The 16,160-nt window shown below is 54.5% G+C and overlaps 8 protein-coding genes across 8 annotated transcripts; 3 read left to right on the top strand and 5 right to left on the bottom strand.

The window, feature by feature from the left end:
- Positions 1 to 309: 309 nt before the first annotated feature.
- On the bottom strand, positions 310 to 2,197 carry EV422DRAFT_564676 (uncharacterized protein; the record flags this gene model as incomplete). The annotated part of the gene is made up of 3 exons (XM_053072220.1): positions 310 to 1,488; positions 1,570 to 1,956; positions 2,015 to 2,197. The coding sequence occupies 3 exons, from the start codon at positions 2,195 to 2,197 to the stop codon at positions 310 to 312; spliced, it is 1,749 nt and encodes a 582-aa protein (XP_052927852.1).
- A 753-nt stretch (positions 2,198 to 2,950) lies between these two features.
- On the bottom strand, positions 2,951 to 5,509 carry EV422DRAFT_301437 (ergosterol biosynthesis ERG4/ERG24). The gene is made up of 9 exons (XM_053066089.1): positions 5,152 to 5,509; positions 4,873 to 5,079; positions 4,687 to 4,802; positions 4,190 to 4,621; positions 4,108 to 4,129; positions 3,995 to 4,021; positions 3,881 to 3,918; positions 3,557 to 3,806; positions 2,951 to 3,481 (listed from the first exon to the last, which is right to left on the bottom strand). The coding sequence occupies exons 1-9, from the start codon at positions 5,246 to 5,248 to the stop codon at positions 3,255 to 3,257; spliced, it is 1,416 nt and encodes a 471-aa protein (XP_052927851.1). The 5' UTR covers positions 5,249 to 5,509; the 3' UTR covers positions 2,951 to 3,254.
- A 24-nt stretch (positions 5,510 to 5,533) lies between these two features.
- Positions 5,534 to 7,183, bottom strand: EV422DRAFT_617713 (uncharacterized protein). Its single transcript, XM_053074017.1, has 2 exons — positions 6,256 to 7,183; positions 5,534 to 6,183 (listed from the first exon to the last, which is right to left on the bottom strand). Exons 1-2 carry the CDS (start codon positions 7,051 to 7,053, stop codon positions 5,941 to 5,943), a joined length of 1,041 nt encoding a protein of 346 aa, XP_052927850.1. The 5' UTR covers positions 7,054 to 7,183; the 3' UTR covers positions 5,534 to 5,940.
- A 186-nt stretch (positions 7,184 to 7,369) lies between these two features.
- On the top strand, positions 7,370 to 9,042 carry EV422DRAFT_554089 (Brix domain-containing protein). Its single transcript, XM_053071886.1, has 4 exons — positions 7,370 to 7,471; positions 7,563 to 7,695; positions 7,941 to 8,531; positions 8,606 to 9,042. The coding sequence occupies exons 1-4, from the start codon at positions 7,458 to 7,460 to the stop codon at positions 8,801 to 8,803; spliced, it is 936 nt and encodes a 311-aa protein (XP_052927849.1). The 5' UTR covers positions 7,370 to 7,457; the 3' UTR covers positions 8,804 to 9,042.
- Positions 9,043 to 9,350: 308 nt separating this feature from the next.
- Positions 9,351 to 11,141, top strand: EV422DRAFT_301199 (uncharacterized protein). The gene is made up of 7 exons (XM_053066087.1): positions 9,351 to 9,513; positions 9,582 to 9,630; positions 9,702 to 9,862; positions 9,934 to 10,009; positions 10,084 to 10,160; positions 10,229 to 10,716; positions 10,779 to 11,141. Exons 1-7 carry the CDS (start codon positions 9,453 to 9,455, stop codon positions 10,881 to 10,883), a joined length of 1,017 nt encoding a protein of 338 aa, XP_052927848.1. The 5' UTR covers positions 9,351 to 9,452; the 3' UTR covers positions 10,884 to 11,141.
- Positions 11,107 to 12,168, bottom strand: EV422DRAFT_617710 (DTW domain-containing protein; the record flags this gene model as incomplete). The annotated part of the gene is made up of 3 exons (XM_053074016.1): positions 12,021 to 12,168; positions 11,672 to 11,949; positions 11,107 to 11,586 (listed from the first exon to the last, which is right to left on the bottom strand). Exons 1-3 carry the CDS (start codon positions 12,133 to 12,135, stop codon positions 11,107 to 11,109), a joined length of 873 nt encoding a protein of 290 aa, XP_052927847.1. The 5' UTR covers positions 12,136 to 12,168.
- Positions 12,169 to 12,214: 46 nt separating this feature from the next.
- Positions 12,215 to 13,648, top strand: EV422DRAFT_301242 (uncharacterized protein). Its single transcript, XM_053066088.1, has one exon. The coding sequence runs from the start codon at positions 12,351 to 12,353 to the stop codon at positions 13,434 to 13,436; it is 1,086 nt and encodes a 361-aa protein (XP_052927846.1). The 5' UTR covers positions 12,215 to 12,350; the 3' UTR covers positions 13,437 to 13,648.
- A 180-nt stretch (positions 13,649 to 13,828) lies between these two features.
- EV422DRAFT_492932 (RabGAP/TBC) lies at positions 13,829 to 15,419 on the bottom strand (the record flags this gene model as incomplete). Its single annotated transcript, XM_053067635.1, has 9 exons — positions 13,829 to 13,978; positions 14,061 to 14,284; positions 14,354 to 14,429; positions 14,496 to 14,602; positions 14,669 to 14,783; positions 14,853 to 14,918; positions 14,995 to 15,123; positions 15,187 to 15,257; positions 15,335 to 15,419. 9 exons carry the CDS (start codon positions 15,417 to 15,419, stop codon positions 13,829 to 13,831), a joined length of 1,023 nt encoding a protein of 340 aa, XP_052927845.1.
- Positions 15,420 to 16,160: the final 741 nt, after the last annotated feature.

Below are 16,160 nucleotides of genomic sequence, written 5' to 3'. Positions count from 1 at the left end.
TCGTCTCAAAAGAACATGAAGTAGTCGCCTAGCCTGCGGCTCTTGCCATAGCGTATGTGTACGTATGCCCAGGTACGTGTTCTTGGCGACCACTTGTACCAGAAAGGGTGGGGGGACATCGAGGAAGACGCGGAAGCATCAATATATACATTGGACAACCAGAACAGTAACGACGACATCAGCGCCCGAGGAAAATCAGGGGCGCGTCCAAAAAAAACATAAGAAAACGAACCCCCGAAGCAAAAAGCCCATATACCGCAAGACCCACATACTACCTTACCCAAAAAAGGCACTCAAAAAGCAGCTACGTCACCGAACTTTCTCCCTCCACCACTCCTCTCCCTCCCCCTCCCCATAATCGGCAGCACGCGCAACCCTCCCTTCCTCATGTCCCATCACATCCTCCTCATCCGCAAACCGTAGCGAAATAGGCCGATGCGGTATAGGCGCATGAATCTTCATCGTTTGCTGTTGTTCCTGTGGTTGATGGTGTTGATGGTGCGCAGATTTCTGCGACGGAGCCTGCATCCCAAACCGCCGGAACGTAACCCTCGCATCATCATCTGCCGGTATGGTATGGTTCGGCATGTGGACGATGGAGTGTCGACGGTTTCGTACTTTTGCGTCTTGTTCGCGTGGGAGGAGGGAGCTGTGGTGTGTGTACGCGATGCCTACCGGCGTTGAGGAAGGCGCCGGATCTTCGCGTTTCACGTCGAAGGTGGCGCAGGTTGCGCGGCGGCGGAGGAGGGGGCGGGGTGACGACTCGCCGGAAGAAGGGGCCGTGTGAGAGGGATGTGGGTATACGCCGAGGACAGAGGGTGGGATACTGAACGATTCATGGGGGTTGGTGAACGCGGCGTGGGCGGTATTAGGGTGCTCGCCGGCGTCAGGGGAGTTGTGGGAAGACGCGCGGCGCAGTGGTCGTGTGGGACCGGAGCCTGGTTGTCGCATATCCCGTGAACTGCGATGTTGCTTAACGCCAGCATGTTGCTTAACGCCAGCGGGTCCATAACTTCCCGGTATCTCCCCGAGGTGTCGCGCAACACCCCCATCATCACCGTCCCCAATCTCGGCAGTAGCACCCTCCCCACCCGTCCTCGCCTCCGCCCTTGGCAAAAGCAAATACCTAACACAGCCCCTATGCGCCCTCAGCATCACCTCCGCAACCCACGTTACCACCACGGGCGGTTTCTCCACATCCAACGCCTTCCTCAGGTCCGGGTCCAGGAGGGCGTGCACGAGTCGGCGCGCGGGGGGGAGGATGTAGGGGTGGAGGGATTTGAGAGGGAGGGTGGCGATGAGGAGGTCGATTGCTGCGACGGCGAGGGTGTGGGTTGGTGTTGGGGTGGATGTTGAAGAGGGGGAGGATTGGGAAGGACGGTGGCGGGATTCGAAGGAGGTTGTGAAAGCTTGCATAGCGGCGAAGGACGAGGGGAGGTTGTGGATGCCCATGCGCGTTGCTATAGTGTGCCATACTTCGTAGTGAGCCTGTGGGGATCCATTCGAATTCGAATTGAGCCTCTTCGTAATCGTAGCGAACCCACCCGCGCGCAAATCCCGTCAACTTACATCCATCTCCCGCCTACTGAACTTCCGATACCCCCACCGATCTACCAAGCGACACGGCTCGACGACCATCACGCACACAATGTACACGTACTCGTCGTTGCTCAGCCTGTACGCCGAACTCAACAACGACCCCTTCCTAATCGCCAGTTCGCCGGGTGGGTTGGTCTCGGGAAGGTCGATCAGCTCTTCGGGGAGAAGGTCGGTGGATTCGATGGTGTGCGCGAGTGCTTCCGAAGACGTGTAAGTGGGTGATGTGGTTGAAGGTAACCGCCCGTCTTGCTTCTTGGTGGAATCGCCATCAATCCGGCGCGTTTCTGTTTGGGTGTCGAGAACGGCTTGCGCGATGGATGGGATGGCAATTGCTTTCAACATTGCAAAGTGTAGGGCCTGGGGAAATGAGAGTGAGCGACGGTCGATACTCCCCAACCCTCATTCCCAAACTCACCATCCTGCCCAAAAACGGAAACTCACACCCCCACATCTTTCCATGCACGCCCCTCGCCACCTCCTCGCTTGCTCTGGGGTCCTCGCCGTCGAGGATCTCGTTGAGGATTGAGAATCGCTTGGATTGTGCAAAGTAGAGGTAAGAGGAGGCTGCCCAGCCGAAGGGGAGGAGGAGGGGGGGCATTTTTGCCGAAGAGAGTGGTATGAATATTCACTATGAGTGTGTTTGTGTTCTGAGAAGCGAGAGGGAAGTGCAAGGGAAAGGCGCGCGAAGTGAGCGCGAAGGTGTGGGACGCGATGCACTTGACGAGACGAGATTCCACACCCAGTTCCACACCGGACACCCCTCTCTGGTGGATTACAATCCGGCAAGAGCGCTAGAGGCGCTAGCAGGACGTACTTCGAAACTATCTTCTTGCAGATAACGGGAGGGACCGCTGGCGCCTCAAGTTTTCGTGCAGGAGGTGCCACGCTGTTAGCATTGCGCGGACACACATCGCTAGACCTGCAACTCCTAGGAAGATGGGAATCGGAGGCCTGGAGAAGATCCGTACGCAGTCATCCCGCGCTACTATTGGCCATCCTGATTCGCAACCCGAGACGAGCCCGGGAGGACGAAGTTGGTTGTGAATAGAATATCATATGCGTCGTGCAAGCCCCCTTCCTGTTTCGTTCCCCTTTCTTTCCATAGATACCCTTAGGACAGCGGCTCCCAGTACCTCCCAGCACCCACCGTCGCCATCGACAAGGTCGTCGCAACCGTGTGTCGCCATGGGCAAGCGTAAGCGCGCGGCGCCAGGAAGAAGGCAAGGCAAGCGCCCGTCCTTCCGCAGTAACCTACTCTGCACGCAAACAAGAAACTCAAGAGGGTTCTAGTCGTCGATGTGTGTGGTCTGGCTCAATGGCGAAGCGGTCGCTGGCCCCGTTGAGAGACTTAGCTCCTTGCTACGCTGGGTTTATGTTCCGGTATATCTGACCAGTGGTCACTGGCTTACCTGTAACAAACTCCCAGAGACCGCCGTCTTTGAAGACAAAAACCTTCCTTCTGAGTATGCTTGGTTCAAAAGAGAATGGCTTCAACAACACGCTTTACGAGCGCTCGAGCGGGATTCTCAACACCACGTTCTATCACAACCCCAACACGACCCTAACCACTCGGTGGCAAGTGAAATTGCCGTCCCAAACTATCTCTCTATTTGGCTTAAGATACAGAAACCCACACTCACGCGCAATGAGCACGCTCAAAACACATACGGAATAACCGCGTAGGGAACGACGCGGCAGTACTCCTCCCAGAACTTGCCGTACTTGCCCTTGCACCGCTCGTGATCGCGATGCACGCGCTGCATGAGCAGGATCGTCATGTAGATGATGTAGAAGTAGGGGAGGAGGTAGCCGGAGCCGCAGGTCAGGCACATGGCGAGGGAGATGAGGAGGTCGCCAACGTAGTTGAAGTGGCGGGAGAGGCCTGGATTGGGGAGGAAGGGAGGAGTTGGGATCCGAGTGCGGATGAGGTGGTGAGAGTATCACACACGCGACGTACCCCAGAACCCAGAGCAGAGGAGCAGACTCTTGTGAGTCTTTCCATCGCTGGTGATGAATTCGGTCCTGATGACCTTGGCGGGACGGCCCCAGATCTTACAGTGGCCGTCGGTCCTCCTGACGATGTCCTTTTGGTGGTTGACCGCACGGAAGATGTAATATCCGGAGAGACCAAGAACAGAGACAAACGTGAACCATGGCCAGCTCATATCCACCGGGTTGCGAACAAGGAAGTGAGATTGGAGGGTGTACTGCAGGAGAGCGAGCAAGGTGGTTTTAGCAAGGGCGCCAAAACGAGAGTCAGATTTACATCGCAGGGACGTACCATGAACGGAAGCCACACACTGTCGCCCCATGAAAGGTCTAACGTACGAGGAAGGACGATCAGCTTGCGTCGGGTAGAAAAGACTTCGACATCAGTCGATTTCACGGTACTTACAGAAACCAAAGTGGTCGTGGGCAATGTCTGAAAAGGACCAACAAGACGAAATAGCCAGCGACGTCAGAACCTAGAACCTGATGTACCACAAAGTTTACATATGACGGGCTTACCAATAGTCCGCAGGTACCAATCCTACAGATGCCCCTGTCAGTACTTCCGCTCTGGCTCAAAGGGCTTAAACCAACCACTAACCTCGTTAATGAAGAAGTCGATCACATAGACCCAGTGCAAGAAGTTCAGTAAGACCATCGAGTTTGTGACGTATCCAATCCTCTGCCATTGGGCAACGGCAAACGAGAAGTTGATCAACGTCCATGCAACGATTCCAGGGCGCCCGTTGTGGAAGAGCTTGAAGTCGAAATATTTGCCGAGTCGGGGGTTGAACTCGATGCCCATGAACATGTCGTATACAATGGAGCCCGAGAATTTGCGGTCCTCTTTGTGTGAAGGCGCAATGTACGCCTTCAGGTAGGAGAAGATGGTGAGGAAGTAGCCGTAGACGTTGGCGGCGATCAGAAGGCCGCCCCAGTGGTCGTGAATGATGGAGGCGGGGAAAAGACCCAATCCCAAGGATGCACCGATGAAGAGCGCGTGCGTGACGACCCAGGCAAGGAGACCGTTGACCTGCAATCCAGTTTGACTGTGAGGACTGAGGGGCCAGCAATAAAATAAGAAAGTTCGCGACGTACCACATAGGGAAGGGTGTATCCAGCAGGCGTCATCTGACCGTAGCCGATCTTGCCGGGCAGGAAAGCGTAAAGAGCGGCTTGGAACAAAAGCCACGCAAAGTACAACTGGAACCCCTCTGATGAAACAAAAATGACCCTGATTAGCGCTCCATGCCCACTCGTCCCGCGCATACTACCACAACATACCCTTGGTAGGGGTGGGAAAGTTGTCCTTTACTAGGTCCTCCAAGCCATGCTCCAACGCAACAAGAGAGAAGCCTCTGCTAGTCAATTTCTCGAAAGGCGCCGCCAACGAGCACTGGAAAGAAGTGCAGGCCATCCAGAAGTAGACAACCATCAGGGGACATGTCGCCATGATGATCGCAGAACAGGTGATTGTAAACGAGCCGACATCTGTAAGGCAAAGCACTCAGTACGAGACGAGAATATGGAGGCCCATGGCAACGGCAACAAGGAGTGCTTCACCTCTAGCCCTTCCCCAGGTCTTGCCCGTCTGAGCCGACGTGGCCGGCTTGACGTCGAGCTTGTCGGACTGAGGACGTTTGCGCTGCGTGACGGCCATGATTTCTTTTTCCAGCCCAGATCTCTCGTCCGCTCAGGATAGTGGGGAATGAAGAGAACCGGCCGACGTTCAAGCCTTTATCACTTCCCAAGTGCGGCTGAACTGCAGGCGCCTGTGTTGAGTGGGTGGTCTGTGTTGTGTGTGACCCCACAACCGACCACCGAGGGGAGTTGTTGACAATTGAGACTTGTGAGATGAGCCCACTTGATCGACGCGCTCAGTGCGCACATACAATACGTTTGCGCAGTCAGCTGCCCAACTACTATACAGTACGTACTGTACCATCCCCCATCGTTGAACCCCACGCCGTTCTGTGGATATGGACACGGACCCCCAACAATTGTACCCAAGTAATGAGGGCGCTTCTGGGTGCAGTGGCTCGTTATAGTGCGGTCCCTCCAGCGCCCACTCTGGGAGACTTTAGGGTTGCGAGAATTCTCCCCCCGGCACTGGCGTTCGGGCAGGAGGTAAATAGGTCCACTTCTTACGCCTCGTTGCTACTTTCAACCACATCACAAATGCGGTACATCTCGTGCGCACGTTCTACATGCATGGGTGAGGGACCTCGATTCGTTCTATGATCGGGATTCTGCCGCTAAGAATCCTCCGCTACGCCAGAGGGGATCGACCACGCCCCCGCGCAATCCGGTCATCCCGGCCTTCCCCCCGATTCACAGCAATCTTCAAATGCCTCAATTCTGCCCATGCCTCGACAACCCCCCCAATTCATTCCTCACCCTTCCCCCAATAATCGCATGACTAGAACTTTCCCTCCACGCACCCTCCCTCTCCTCCCTCTCAGCGTCCGCAGACACCTCCTTCAGAAACTCGTAGGTATCGGCGTCGAACTTGATGTCGGCGTTTTCGTCGCTGCGTTTGAGCTGCGGGAAGGTGGAGGCCATGATGTCGCGCATGCGGAAGGAGAATTCTCGCATCTTAATTGGCCAAGGTTGGGCGTTAATGGGTTGATGAACGTGGTTTTTGCAGAATTGTATCAGTTGACTCACGTTGTTGACGCCCATAATACTGGCCACAGCCATGGTCAGTCCCACCGTCCCCGTCACGACCAAAACAGTCGCAGTTCCAAACGCCCTCCCTGCAAACACATACGCCGCCAATTTGGGATTCGCGGCTCTCGCAGCTGGATTGTCCAGAAACTCCTGGAGTGGCACACGCATCCGACCCTTCGTGCGCTGGTGGACTGTGTATAGGAGCGTCGAGAAGGATCCGATCGCTGCTGTGCCGATGATGTATTTGTTGTATTTGGTGTAATCTGAGGTTTGTTGGGGGAAGGTTCCGTCGGAAGATAAGGTTGGGGTCCTCGTCGGTTTTGGCTGGACTGCCGGACTGGTCGTTGAGGGGGTTGCAGTTGCCACTGTCGTCATTGTTGATGGTATTGCCGGCTTCTCCGCACGAAGAGACTCTGTGAAAACAGGTTTGCCCGCAGCTTCCGCAGGCTTTGCAGGAACAGCATTGGCTACTGGCGTGGTGGCATGGAACTCGTTGGAAACGACTTCCTTCGGCTTTGAGCTCCTAAAAGGCCACCATGACCGATTCCAGGACTTCTGACTGCTGCTCTTATCTGCTGTAGTAGGCTGAGCTGCTATCGTGCCGGATTGTGGTGCGTCGTGAGTAGTCGCTGGTGTTGTTGAGGGTGTAGCGGATGCAACTTGCTTGGTGGAGATCGTTGGCGCAAGAATGGAAGGGGTAGTGGTGTCCTGCGGAACGGGTTTGTTTGAGGACGAGGAAGGCCACCAGCCCCACCAGCTGGATGACTTTGTAGGTGGCGTGCTTTCGGTGGTCATTGTCGTGGACGATTCAGAGACGGCTGAAGCGAACTGCGTTGAATTCACCCGAGTCGGGGGAGAGCAGCTTGGACGACGGTGGTCCCGGACATGCCCAGTGATGGTCGCGACACCTCAGCACGCTATGTATCAGGCCGTGTGATTGGCGGGCCAGATGTCCTGGCCACACTGTTCTCTGCATGGAGGCGCGTGATTGGCCAGTTTTCTGCTCGGAGGTGCGTGATTGGCTGGCCAGGTGCCCGCTTAACCCTAACGCGTTCCAGACTTCTTTCTGCATTGGTCTCGACTCTCTCTCGAAAAAACCGTCGGGCAAAAACTGGTCTCAACCCATAAGCAAAACACCCAACCAGCGACGAGAGACACTAGTACCCCTCTCCCTCCTTGATAAACACCCCCCCACAATCATGTTGCGCACAGCGTAAGTGCCGCCTCCCGCCTCGCCTCTCCTATTGCCGCTCTCTTTGCTTGTCACCCAAAGAGCTCACCGATGTTTCCCTCATTCTTTACAGAAAACCAAAAACAGCCGCCGGAAAGCGGGCCCTCAAAAAGAGGGAGCCCCAGGTCATAGAGGGCGCTAAACCCGCCCTCTTCATGAAGGGTACAAACACGTCTCAGCTGGTTACCGCTATCTTTAGGGACTTGGTCAGTAATGCGGTGGTTGAATGGGGACGGGGAGAGAAGGGGAATGAAGGGGGCATTGGGCCGTCGGAGCGGAGTGTGCCGATAATCGATAATGATCACGGTGACTGCGAGCGAGAGTCGTTCGAGCCAAGGGAGGGTCTGCGACCGACGAGTGAGGACGAACTCCTTCGCAGGCGCAAAGCCCACCGTCTTCTTCACACCTCATACGCAATTCAACTAACCCACCCCCCTCCCTCCCCGAACAGTACTCCCTAAAACGCCCCGACGCAACCCTCTTCTCCAAGCGCAACGAACTCCGCCCCTTCGAAGACCCCCGCCCCCTCGAATTCTTCTCCACCAAAACCGACGCATCCCTCCTCGTCCTTGCCACCCATTCCAAAAAACGGCCCCACAACCTTACATTCGCACGCACATTTGACCACCAACTGCTCGATATGATCGAAGTTGGCGTGGAGAGGGGCCTGCCGATGGAGTTTGTCGATGGACCTAAAAGTGCTCTTGGGCATCGGCCGTTGATTCTTTTTGCGGGGGATGCGTGGGATGGGTCTGACGAGCTCCGGACTTTGAAATCGATCCTGTTGGATATGTACCGCGGCACAGCAACACTGGAAGGCATTGACCTCGCGGGGATCGAGCACGTGCTCTCGCTCACCGCCGTCGACTCGAAAACGGTGAAATTGCGCACGTACACGATCCAGCTGAAGAAGAGCGGGACCAAATTACCCAGGGTGGAGTTGACCGAGATGGGTCCGGCGGCGGATTTGGTGGTTAGGAGACATCGCGGTGCGGACGGGGAGACTTGGAAGGCCGCTACCAAGATTCCGAAGGAACTGATGGTAATTATCACACCTGTTCTTCGGGTCATGTACCTCGTCACTCCCAATTAACGTATGATTGATTATTTTTTTAGCAATCGAAAACGAAAAACATCGAACGCAACGCGCTCGGCGATAAGGTCGGGCGGATCCACATGCACAAGCAGGATCTGGACAAGCTGCAGACGAGGAAGATGAAGGGGTTGAAGAGGGGGGCTGATGAGAAGGATAATGAGGGGGAGGAGGAGGAGGGGGAGGCGCCGGCGTTTGTCAAGAAAGTTAGGGTTGAGTGACGGGGTTGCGAGGGAGGTGTGGGCGGCGGGGGATACCCGCGCGTTCACATTGGTTTGGCACCACATACAGGAGGCTAAGGTAGGCCGCGATACATAGCACGTAGCACACTCGAAAGCAACGCACCCTATTTATATTTATCAAAAGTTCTATTTTCATCGCACACGAACCTGTGCACTAAAAGGTGTTTCTACGAGCTATTTTGCTTTATAGAGTGCACCATGGAGAACCGAATTGAAATAATATCATATGCACATATGTACGCTGCGGATGTGTTGAGCACTCGCGTGTAGGGATGAAGAGAAAGCGAAAGTTCAACGTCACCTCACCTCCTGCGGATGACGGGATAGACTCTAGAGGACTACGTTCCTCGTCCAGAGCACAACGCCCAAGGGCCTAATTGTGATGTGGATGGCCGGGTGGCCACGCCTTGTAGGCCTTCCGCGCCGAATTATGGCCTTCCAGCGTGTTCTTCAGTGGCTATGACACGTTCCCCCGTCGCCCACACCTTCGCGGTCCAAAATCCAAGTGATTATTCGCAGCGCTCCCCAGGGGCGCTCCCAGCAATTTCCAGACTTTCCTCCCAAACTTACTGTACTAAAGTTCTCGCAGCGGCAGTCACCCACACCACACTTACTCAACACAGATACAATGTCAGCAGGAGGAGCTGGCGTCGCTAGGGTGCTCGAGAAGCTCGCCACTTCCGTCAAAGGTACAACAGCACCCCATCTCCTGTCCAAAACAGCCCTCCCCAACTGATCCTCGCATTGCCAACAACAGATGGCAACTACTACGAAGCGCATCAAATGTACCATTCTGTTTGCCAGAGGTGCATATCCCCCCTCCCCAGCCATTAAGCCATCACTATACAATCACTTTAACGGTCCTGATTCCCACCAGGTACCTAAAACAACGGAAAATCGCCAGCGCCCTCCAACTCCTCCACCAAGGCGCCAAGAACATGCTGGAGCACGACCAGCTCGGCTCCGCGGCCGACCTCGCTTCGCGCATGCTGGATGTGTATGATGGGGAGAAGTTGGGGGTGGATGATGCGACGAGATGTATGTTGGGCTGGATTGCGATTCATGGGGGGGTGGGGTGATTGAGGCTGATGGATTAATTTCATTTGAAGCGAGGGCGTTGGATATCTTTTACGATTTCCCGTTGAGGACGGAGCAGTGTGATCAGTATGTCCGTAATAGCTTGAAGTAAGTGGTGTGAACTTTTATGAGCAGTGGGGACGGGGAGAGGGGAGACTGATTATTTCCGTTTCCTGTGATAGGTGGTCCGCCAAATTCGGCGAGTACCCGACTGGAGACCCACTCATGCATCACGCCATCGGGTCACGGTACTACAAAGGTGAGTCTCTGAAACACCCTCACAAAAACCTACGAACCACACAAACTGAATCTAACCTCCCATAACAGAAAAACAATACTATGACGCCGAGTTCCACTTCCTCTACGGCCCCTCCTCCAGCGCCGCCGCCTACGGCCACATGGCCCACGACTGGTCCACAGAGGACTATTTCCCAGACGCCGGCTACTTCATCCTCCGCGCGGTGGTGCAGTACCTCGCCCTACGCAAGATCCACCACGCTGCGACCGCGTTCGAGGCCTTCGCCAAAGATCTCCCTGCTGACGCAAAAGCCCAAACCGTTCCATTCGACAAAGTAGCGGAATTTACGGTGGGAAAGACTCCAACGCCGGAAGTGGTAGTATATAAATCCTCCCTAGTGAATTTCGCGCAATTGTTGGTATTGTGCGCGCAGATGGACGCGCCGGCGCAGTTTACGGTGTTGAGGAATGAGTATAGGAGTGTTTACTCGTTTGATGGGTTTGTGGTGGAGATGGTGGAGAAGATTGCCGATGTGCTGTTTGGGTTGGGGCCGAAGAGGGCTGCTAATCCTTTTGAGGTAGGTTTTTGGAGTTTTGCTGTTGAGTTCCTGGAATGTGTGCTGATTTTTGGCCCTTTCAGGATATTATGAAATCATTCTTCGGGGGTGCGCCGGGTGGAGGGGCGGCACCGAGGGCGGCGAGGCCATCTATACAGTCCTCTATTCAGAACTTGGACATGGACTGAGGATGGCCCTATGAGATGCGCAGTGGCGAAGGCGGCGTAGCATTACGCGATTCATGTGGGGCTCGATGCATCGCAATGCATAGTGTATAGACGCGGCGGGTAGATACATCCCGCACCCGCGAAGTACATAGTCCCTGACATCAGGTAGCAATTGAGCCACGCCTATCGATCCCCATGGTCTCAAATAGCCTTCCTAGCGTAGCCTATGCCCTACACCCTACCCCTAATACCGAATATAATCCTTCGCATCCAACTTCCTCTGCGTAAACCTCTTCCCCGTATCCGCCCTATACACATCCTGAATCAACCCCCACTGCAACCTAAAATAATACAAAAGGTCATCGAACCTCCCATCATACTCCTCCTCCCCTTTGTCCTTCATCGCATCAAAATAGTCCCTAAAAAACCAATAAAGCGCCTCAATCGTTGACAAATGCGTCTCCCCGAACGGCTGATACCGCCAAAACAGCGTGCTGCGCTCTTGTATCGCCACATGCTGGAATTGCACGCCTTTGATGGCGCCTGCCATTGCGCGGCCCTGCTTCCAGGTGCCGTCGAGGACGATGAGACGGTCGAAGGCGGCCAGGTTGGGGATTTCGGAGAGGGGGAGGGCTGTGGGTGAGGGGAAGAGGAGAAGCACCTTTTCGGGGTGCGGGAGGCTGCTGATTGACGAGGTTTCGGGCGACTGTATCACGTTTTCTACCTGCGCATGTAGATTCCGATGGAGTGAGAAATCTCATACATGGCTACATAAATCATCCCCCATGTTGATGTTTCGCTCAACATACCACGACGGTAACATTCCCCTTCGCCAATATCTGCGCATGCGCCGACGTGCTCTTCGCCTCTACCTCTCTCGGATCCCTATAGCATATCACCTTAATCGGCAGCTCGACTTTCGGTGGTTCATGGCCGAGCGGGATTCCGCACCGCGGGCAGTATATTTTGTAGCCTTTGTTGCATTGTGGGCATTTGAGGCGGGGTTGGGTGTAGAGGTGCGAGATTGGGGATGGGTCGGTTATGCGGAAGGCTGTGAAGGGGTCGGTTGGCTTGGGATTGGAGGCGTCTAAGGGGGTGAGTTGGGGTGAGCAGGGTTCAAATATTTGAGACCGAATGCGGGAGGCGAGTGCAGCATACCTTGTGGGTTCGAGCGTGGGTCCGTAGGAGTTGCTTGGCTTGCTGTCGTAGTGTCACTGCTGGCTGCTGGGTCCGTAACCGAGGACGGAGTGTCGTTGCTGTTGTTGGAGGGCATTGTAAGCCCGAAGACTCGCCGGGACGAAACCAGAAAAAAAGTGCGAGCGGAGATGGGAAACCGGCCTGAAGACGCGTTATTATGCTCTGGACGAGGAACGTACTGTACTGTATGCGCTGCCGTTTGCGATTGCTCGAAGCCTCGTTCGATTCCCCATCGCCCGTGTCCATCGCACCTGCAAGCATCGCTGAGACACCCTTTTCTTTTACCCCAGCATGGCGGCCTCCTCCTTAGCAGGGCCCAGCCCTCGTTCAACGCAGACTAGCTCCCGGCCGCATTCCAATAGCTCACCACTTCGACCGGGTGCAACGGCCCAAACCGACACATCACCAACCAACACGTACAACTCAATAACCACTACGGCACCAGCAGACTCCGACTCCGATACCGCTTCACCTTCAAACGAGTGGCTCCGCTTTAGTGTTGAGCAGCTGACTCCACAGTTCTTCTTCTATAAACGGGGAATTCTATCAATATCCAAAGAGGCGATCAAACTTGGCGTTATAGACGACACGGCGTTTGCAGCGACGGTGGAACGAGTATTGGATGCGACGGAGCAGGTTCTAGCGTTCGATTTGGGCGCTTTATTGCGATCACAAATTGAGAATCCCGAACTCGCTTTTCAACTCAACACCCGGGAGGGCGTCTTTGTTTTCCGTGCGCAGACTGTTCGAGACAAGGCTCGGATCATTTCCACGATTGAGGAGATAGTGGAGCAGGCGCGGACGGCTCAACTTCAGGGTTCAACAGCAGGTCTTGACGGCGAAGGGGAAGAAGTCTCCGTGCGAAGCGCAGACTCGAATCCGCTCGTAGGCCAGTTCGAAAACATCGCAAAGAAAGTGGAACGCTACGGGTCGATGTGCGTCAATTACGAGACGGAACTTGTGCGTCTGCAGGAGACGCTGCAATCCAAGACCGCGCTTCTCCAGACCGCCGAGCAGAACTGGCTCCAGATTGGGGAGACCAACACGACGTTGTTCAGGTTGCTCGCAGAATTGCAGGCGCGAAACGAGGACCTCATGGCGCGCTTGGACAGAGTCACGCAGTCCAGCCATGATGCGGCTGCAAAGGTGCTTGCCATGCAGAAGAAGATAGATCAGAAAGTGGACGTCCTGAAGGAGAAGAAGCAGCTTCTCGGTCATATCCAGCGGTATGTCGATAATCCAGGGAGGAGCGGTGTTAGTAGGGCCGCGGCATCATTGAATAGTGTCGGATGGTCGATGATGGGGGGCATCGCGGCAGGTGTGCTGGTGGCAGGGATGCTACTGCATTATTTTATATTGATTTTCGGGGGAAAGTGAGTGGCAATAAAATTCCCATACAAGCATCCATAGATTCCGATGAGCCCCAGCGAGTATGCAGAAAGGCGTATGTATATGTAGGTGACGGTGATGGAGTCGATGCAAAGCTCAAGCCACAACATATCCACAAAACACTCTAAACAGTTCCAGGCGGGCATGTGATTCAATGATGTAAAGGAAAAAACAGGAGTACGTAGCAGTGGAAACTCACAACACAAGCACGTCCACACAATCCCCTCGCCGTCAAAGTACAGAGCCAAGCGCGGCCTCCCAAAGCGGGGCCTCGCAAAGCGCTGGCCCGCCGATCAAAATAGATAACTTGAGCATGTGAGGGACGGGAGGTTGTCCAAACACTCATAGATCAAGTACTACCGTTTACCCACGCATGAGGGCTACGAAGCCCCCGTCCCGCTAGACGGCGCCAAATGACTAGGCGAGTTATGGAACAGCGATTTCCACATGTACGCTTCAGACAACAACAGCTCGATTTCCTTGTCTTCCCAGTTTTGCGTCGGAAGGGATTGGAGGAACATCATCAAATCCTTCAATCAACCCCAAAAAAATCACGATAAGTACCCCTCCCCTCCTCAAACCCTCAAAAAAAGGTGATCATTTCATCCCTACCTGAAACTCCATCCTCCGCAACTGCTCCGTCCACTTAACCAAGAACGCGGCACACACATAGAGGTGGAAATCCGAGAACCCGTCGGTCCCTTCGGCCTGGTAGGAGTCCCACATGCGGATGATGTTGCGGAGCGAGAGCTCACGCATGAGGAGGCAGTTCATCCAGCGGAAGGCGAATTGGATGAATTCGACGCCTTGGGATTGGAGGTGGGCGTAGAGGCGGGCTGGAATAACGGGAGTGGGTGAGATTTGGGGTAGGGATGCGGAATGGGGGGAAAGAAAGACGAAGGTACCATCGATACGGTTGATGAGCTCCTTCAGGCGGACGATCTGGCGTTGTATGCCTGGTTGTGCGTGGGTGTAGTTATCCTGCATTAAAAGGAGTGAGCATGTCTCGCCTAAATATGATTGACCACCAGACTCCCAAACACCTACTTGAATTCCATCAAGCAATTTCGTCAAACACCAAAAACTATCCGCTTCTATCTCGGTCAACAGCTCCGGTGTCACGTTTTCCAGGTTTGCTTGTTCGACATCTCCCTCTGCAAATCATAGAAGTCAGTGGTCAGAGTTCTCATCAAACCCGCGAAATCCGCAGACACACATACTTATATGCGATTGAAGGTACACATGAAAGAACGGCGTGACGAGGTCGTTGATGCCCTGGACGTAGCCACTGGCTGGGTGGCGGATGGCCCAGCAATATAGGACATGTTCCAGTGCCTAACAAGCAGGAAGGCTTAGCGAAAGCAAAGACATGGTTTGTGAAGCTGCATATTTGCCTGCGCGTACCTCTTGTATCCGCGCGTTTTGGTATAGTGGTACGGTCGCATGCGTTCGTTGAACGTCTATGTGGATCTGCACCGCATAGAAGTGTATTAGCCCGAGAACGGACATGTGTCATTCACCCTTCTGTTTCTATCCCTATTCTCACTTGATGATATAACCCTTGATCCAGGGTAGCCTTGCCCCTGCCGAACGACTGTGCTACATACTCCTCATATTCCTTCCGTTTCCGCCGTAATGTCGCGTCGCGGCGGTCGGCGCTTGATGGGAGGTAGCCCTGATTTCAGATGTGATGAGAGGACTACAAGGTACCGTTTGGAGATGGGAATAATGCACCTACCATTAGGAGCTTCCATACTGTTGATCGGATCTCGTCGGGTATGCCTGCCCAGCTCAGTTTCCGTAATTGTTCTGATAGTGTCAGAGCGTTAAGAACAAACCCCGCCCATCGACCGCAATCCTTAGGAAGTCCCATCGTCCATCCTCACCCAAATCAATAACCGGCATATCCAACAAAGTCTTAAACTTTGTAAACCGTATCGACATGCTATTCAATTTCGCGATATCCGCCATCATAGCCGCCTCCTCATTCTTAGTCTTTTCCGCAATCAGCTCGGCCTTGGACATGGTCCCCTTCCGCCCCAGCGTGCCGTTCCCGCTCATCTCAGTGCCCTTCCGTAATATATTCATCCTTTCCTCCTCATGCGCTTTGGCTGCGTTGACTTCGCTTTCGGTGGTGGTATCTGGATGCAGGCGATATCGGCCGCCGAGGATGCCTGCTCCTAGGCCGATGCCGACGTGGGATAGGCTGCCGGGCGATGGGTGTGATACTGGCTTGATTCTGTGCGGAGACGGTCAGTGTGCGATCCCAATGAATCAATATTGGAAAATGCCAAACTCACGATCCGGGCAAATATGCGGCGTGGGTTCGCCAGCCAACTTTCTTGACAGGCTCTTGGGAACTGGAACAAAAGAAAAGGCTGTCAACAAGTGTCGGTCATACGAAACCTTCCAATGACCCTAGGCGTCTTCCCCGTTCCACAGTTTTCTTTGCTCTTGACAGGCTTCCCGGCTCCTTCAGTATGAGAGCGTTCCCACGTTCCCGCGTCGAAATGCCCATCACCGTCGCAAGATGCCCATCACAGTCGTCTCCTTCTCCCACCCGCAATTCATCCCACACCCAGCTCCCGCCAGAAGCATACCTCTGGCGACCCTTACTGCGAACGTCTAATTGCTGGTGGGGGTGGGTAGTCTCCGCCTGCATGTGAATCTTGTGACCAAGCAGCGGACCGTCGCGGAGGGCCGTTGTACAGT

The sequence above is a fragment of the Fimicolochytrium jonesii genome, assembly GCF_025526975.1.
Source record: "Fimicolochytrium jonesii strain JEL569 chromosome Unknown EV422scaffold_4, whole genome shotgun sequence".
In the NCBI taxonomy this organism is placed as follows: Eukaryota; Fungi; Chytridiomycota; class Chytridiomycetes; order Spizellomycetales; family Powellomycetaceae; genus Fimicolochytrium; species Fimicolochytrium jonesii.
This window is presented reverse-complemented; position numbering and strand designations above follow the sequence as displayed.

Coding starts and splice junctions, on each gene's coding strand:
- EV422DRAFT_554089 (XM_053071886.1), top strand. Junction 7,696..7,940: donor CCGCTATCTTTAGGGACTTG/GTCAGTAATGCG, acceptor CTCCCCGAACAG/TACTCCCTAAAACGCCCCGA. Junction 8,532..8,605: donor AGATTCCGAAGGAACTGATG/GTAATTATCACA, acceptor TTATTTTTTTAG/CAATCGAAAACGAAAAACAT.
- EV422DRAFT_301437 (XM_053066089.1), bottom strand. CDS start 5,248: ATGGCCGTCACGCAGCGCAAACGTCCTCAGTCCGACAAGCTCGACGTC. Junction 5,080..5,151: donor GACCTGGGGAAGGGCTAGAG/GTGAAGCACTCC, acceptor TTTGCCTTACAG/ATGTCGGCTCGTTTACAATC. Junction 4,130..4,189: donor TCGACTTCTTCATTAACGAG/GTTAGTGGTTGG, acceptor GGGCATCTGTAG/GATTGGTACCTGCGGACTAT.
- EV422DRAFT_301199 (XM_053066087.1), top strand. CDS start 9,453: ATGTCAGCAGGAGGAGCTGGCGTCGCTAGGGTGCTCGAGAAGCTCGCC. Junction 9,863..9,933: donor GGTGGATGATGCGACGAGAT/GTATGTTGGGCT, acceptor TTTCATTTGAAG/CGAGGGCGTTGGATATCTTT. Junction 10,717..10,778: donor GGGCTGCTAATCCTTTTGAG/GTAGGTTTTTGG, acceptor TGGCCCTTTCAG/GATATTATGAAATCATTCTT.
- EV422DRAFT_301242 (XM_053066088.1), top strand. CDS start 12,351: ATGGCGGCCTCCTCCTTAGCAGGGCCCAGCCCTCGTTCAACGCAGACT.
- EV422DRAFT_617713 (XM_053074017.1), bottom strand. CDS start 7,053: ATGACCACCGAAAGCACGCCACCTACAAAGTCATCCAGCTGGTGGGGC. Junction 6,184..6,255: donor GTATTATGGGCGTCAACAAC/GTGAGTCAACTG, acceptor TGGCCAATTAAG/ATGCGAGAATTCTCCTTCCG.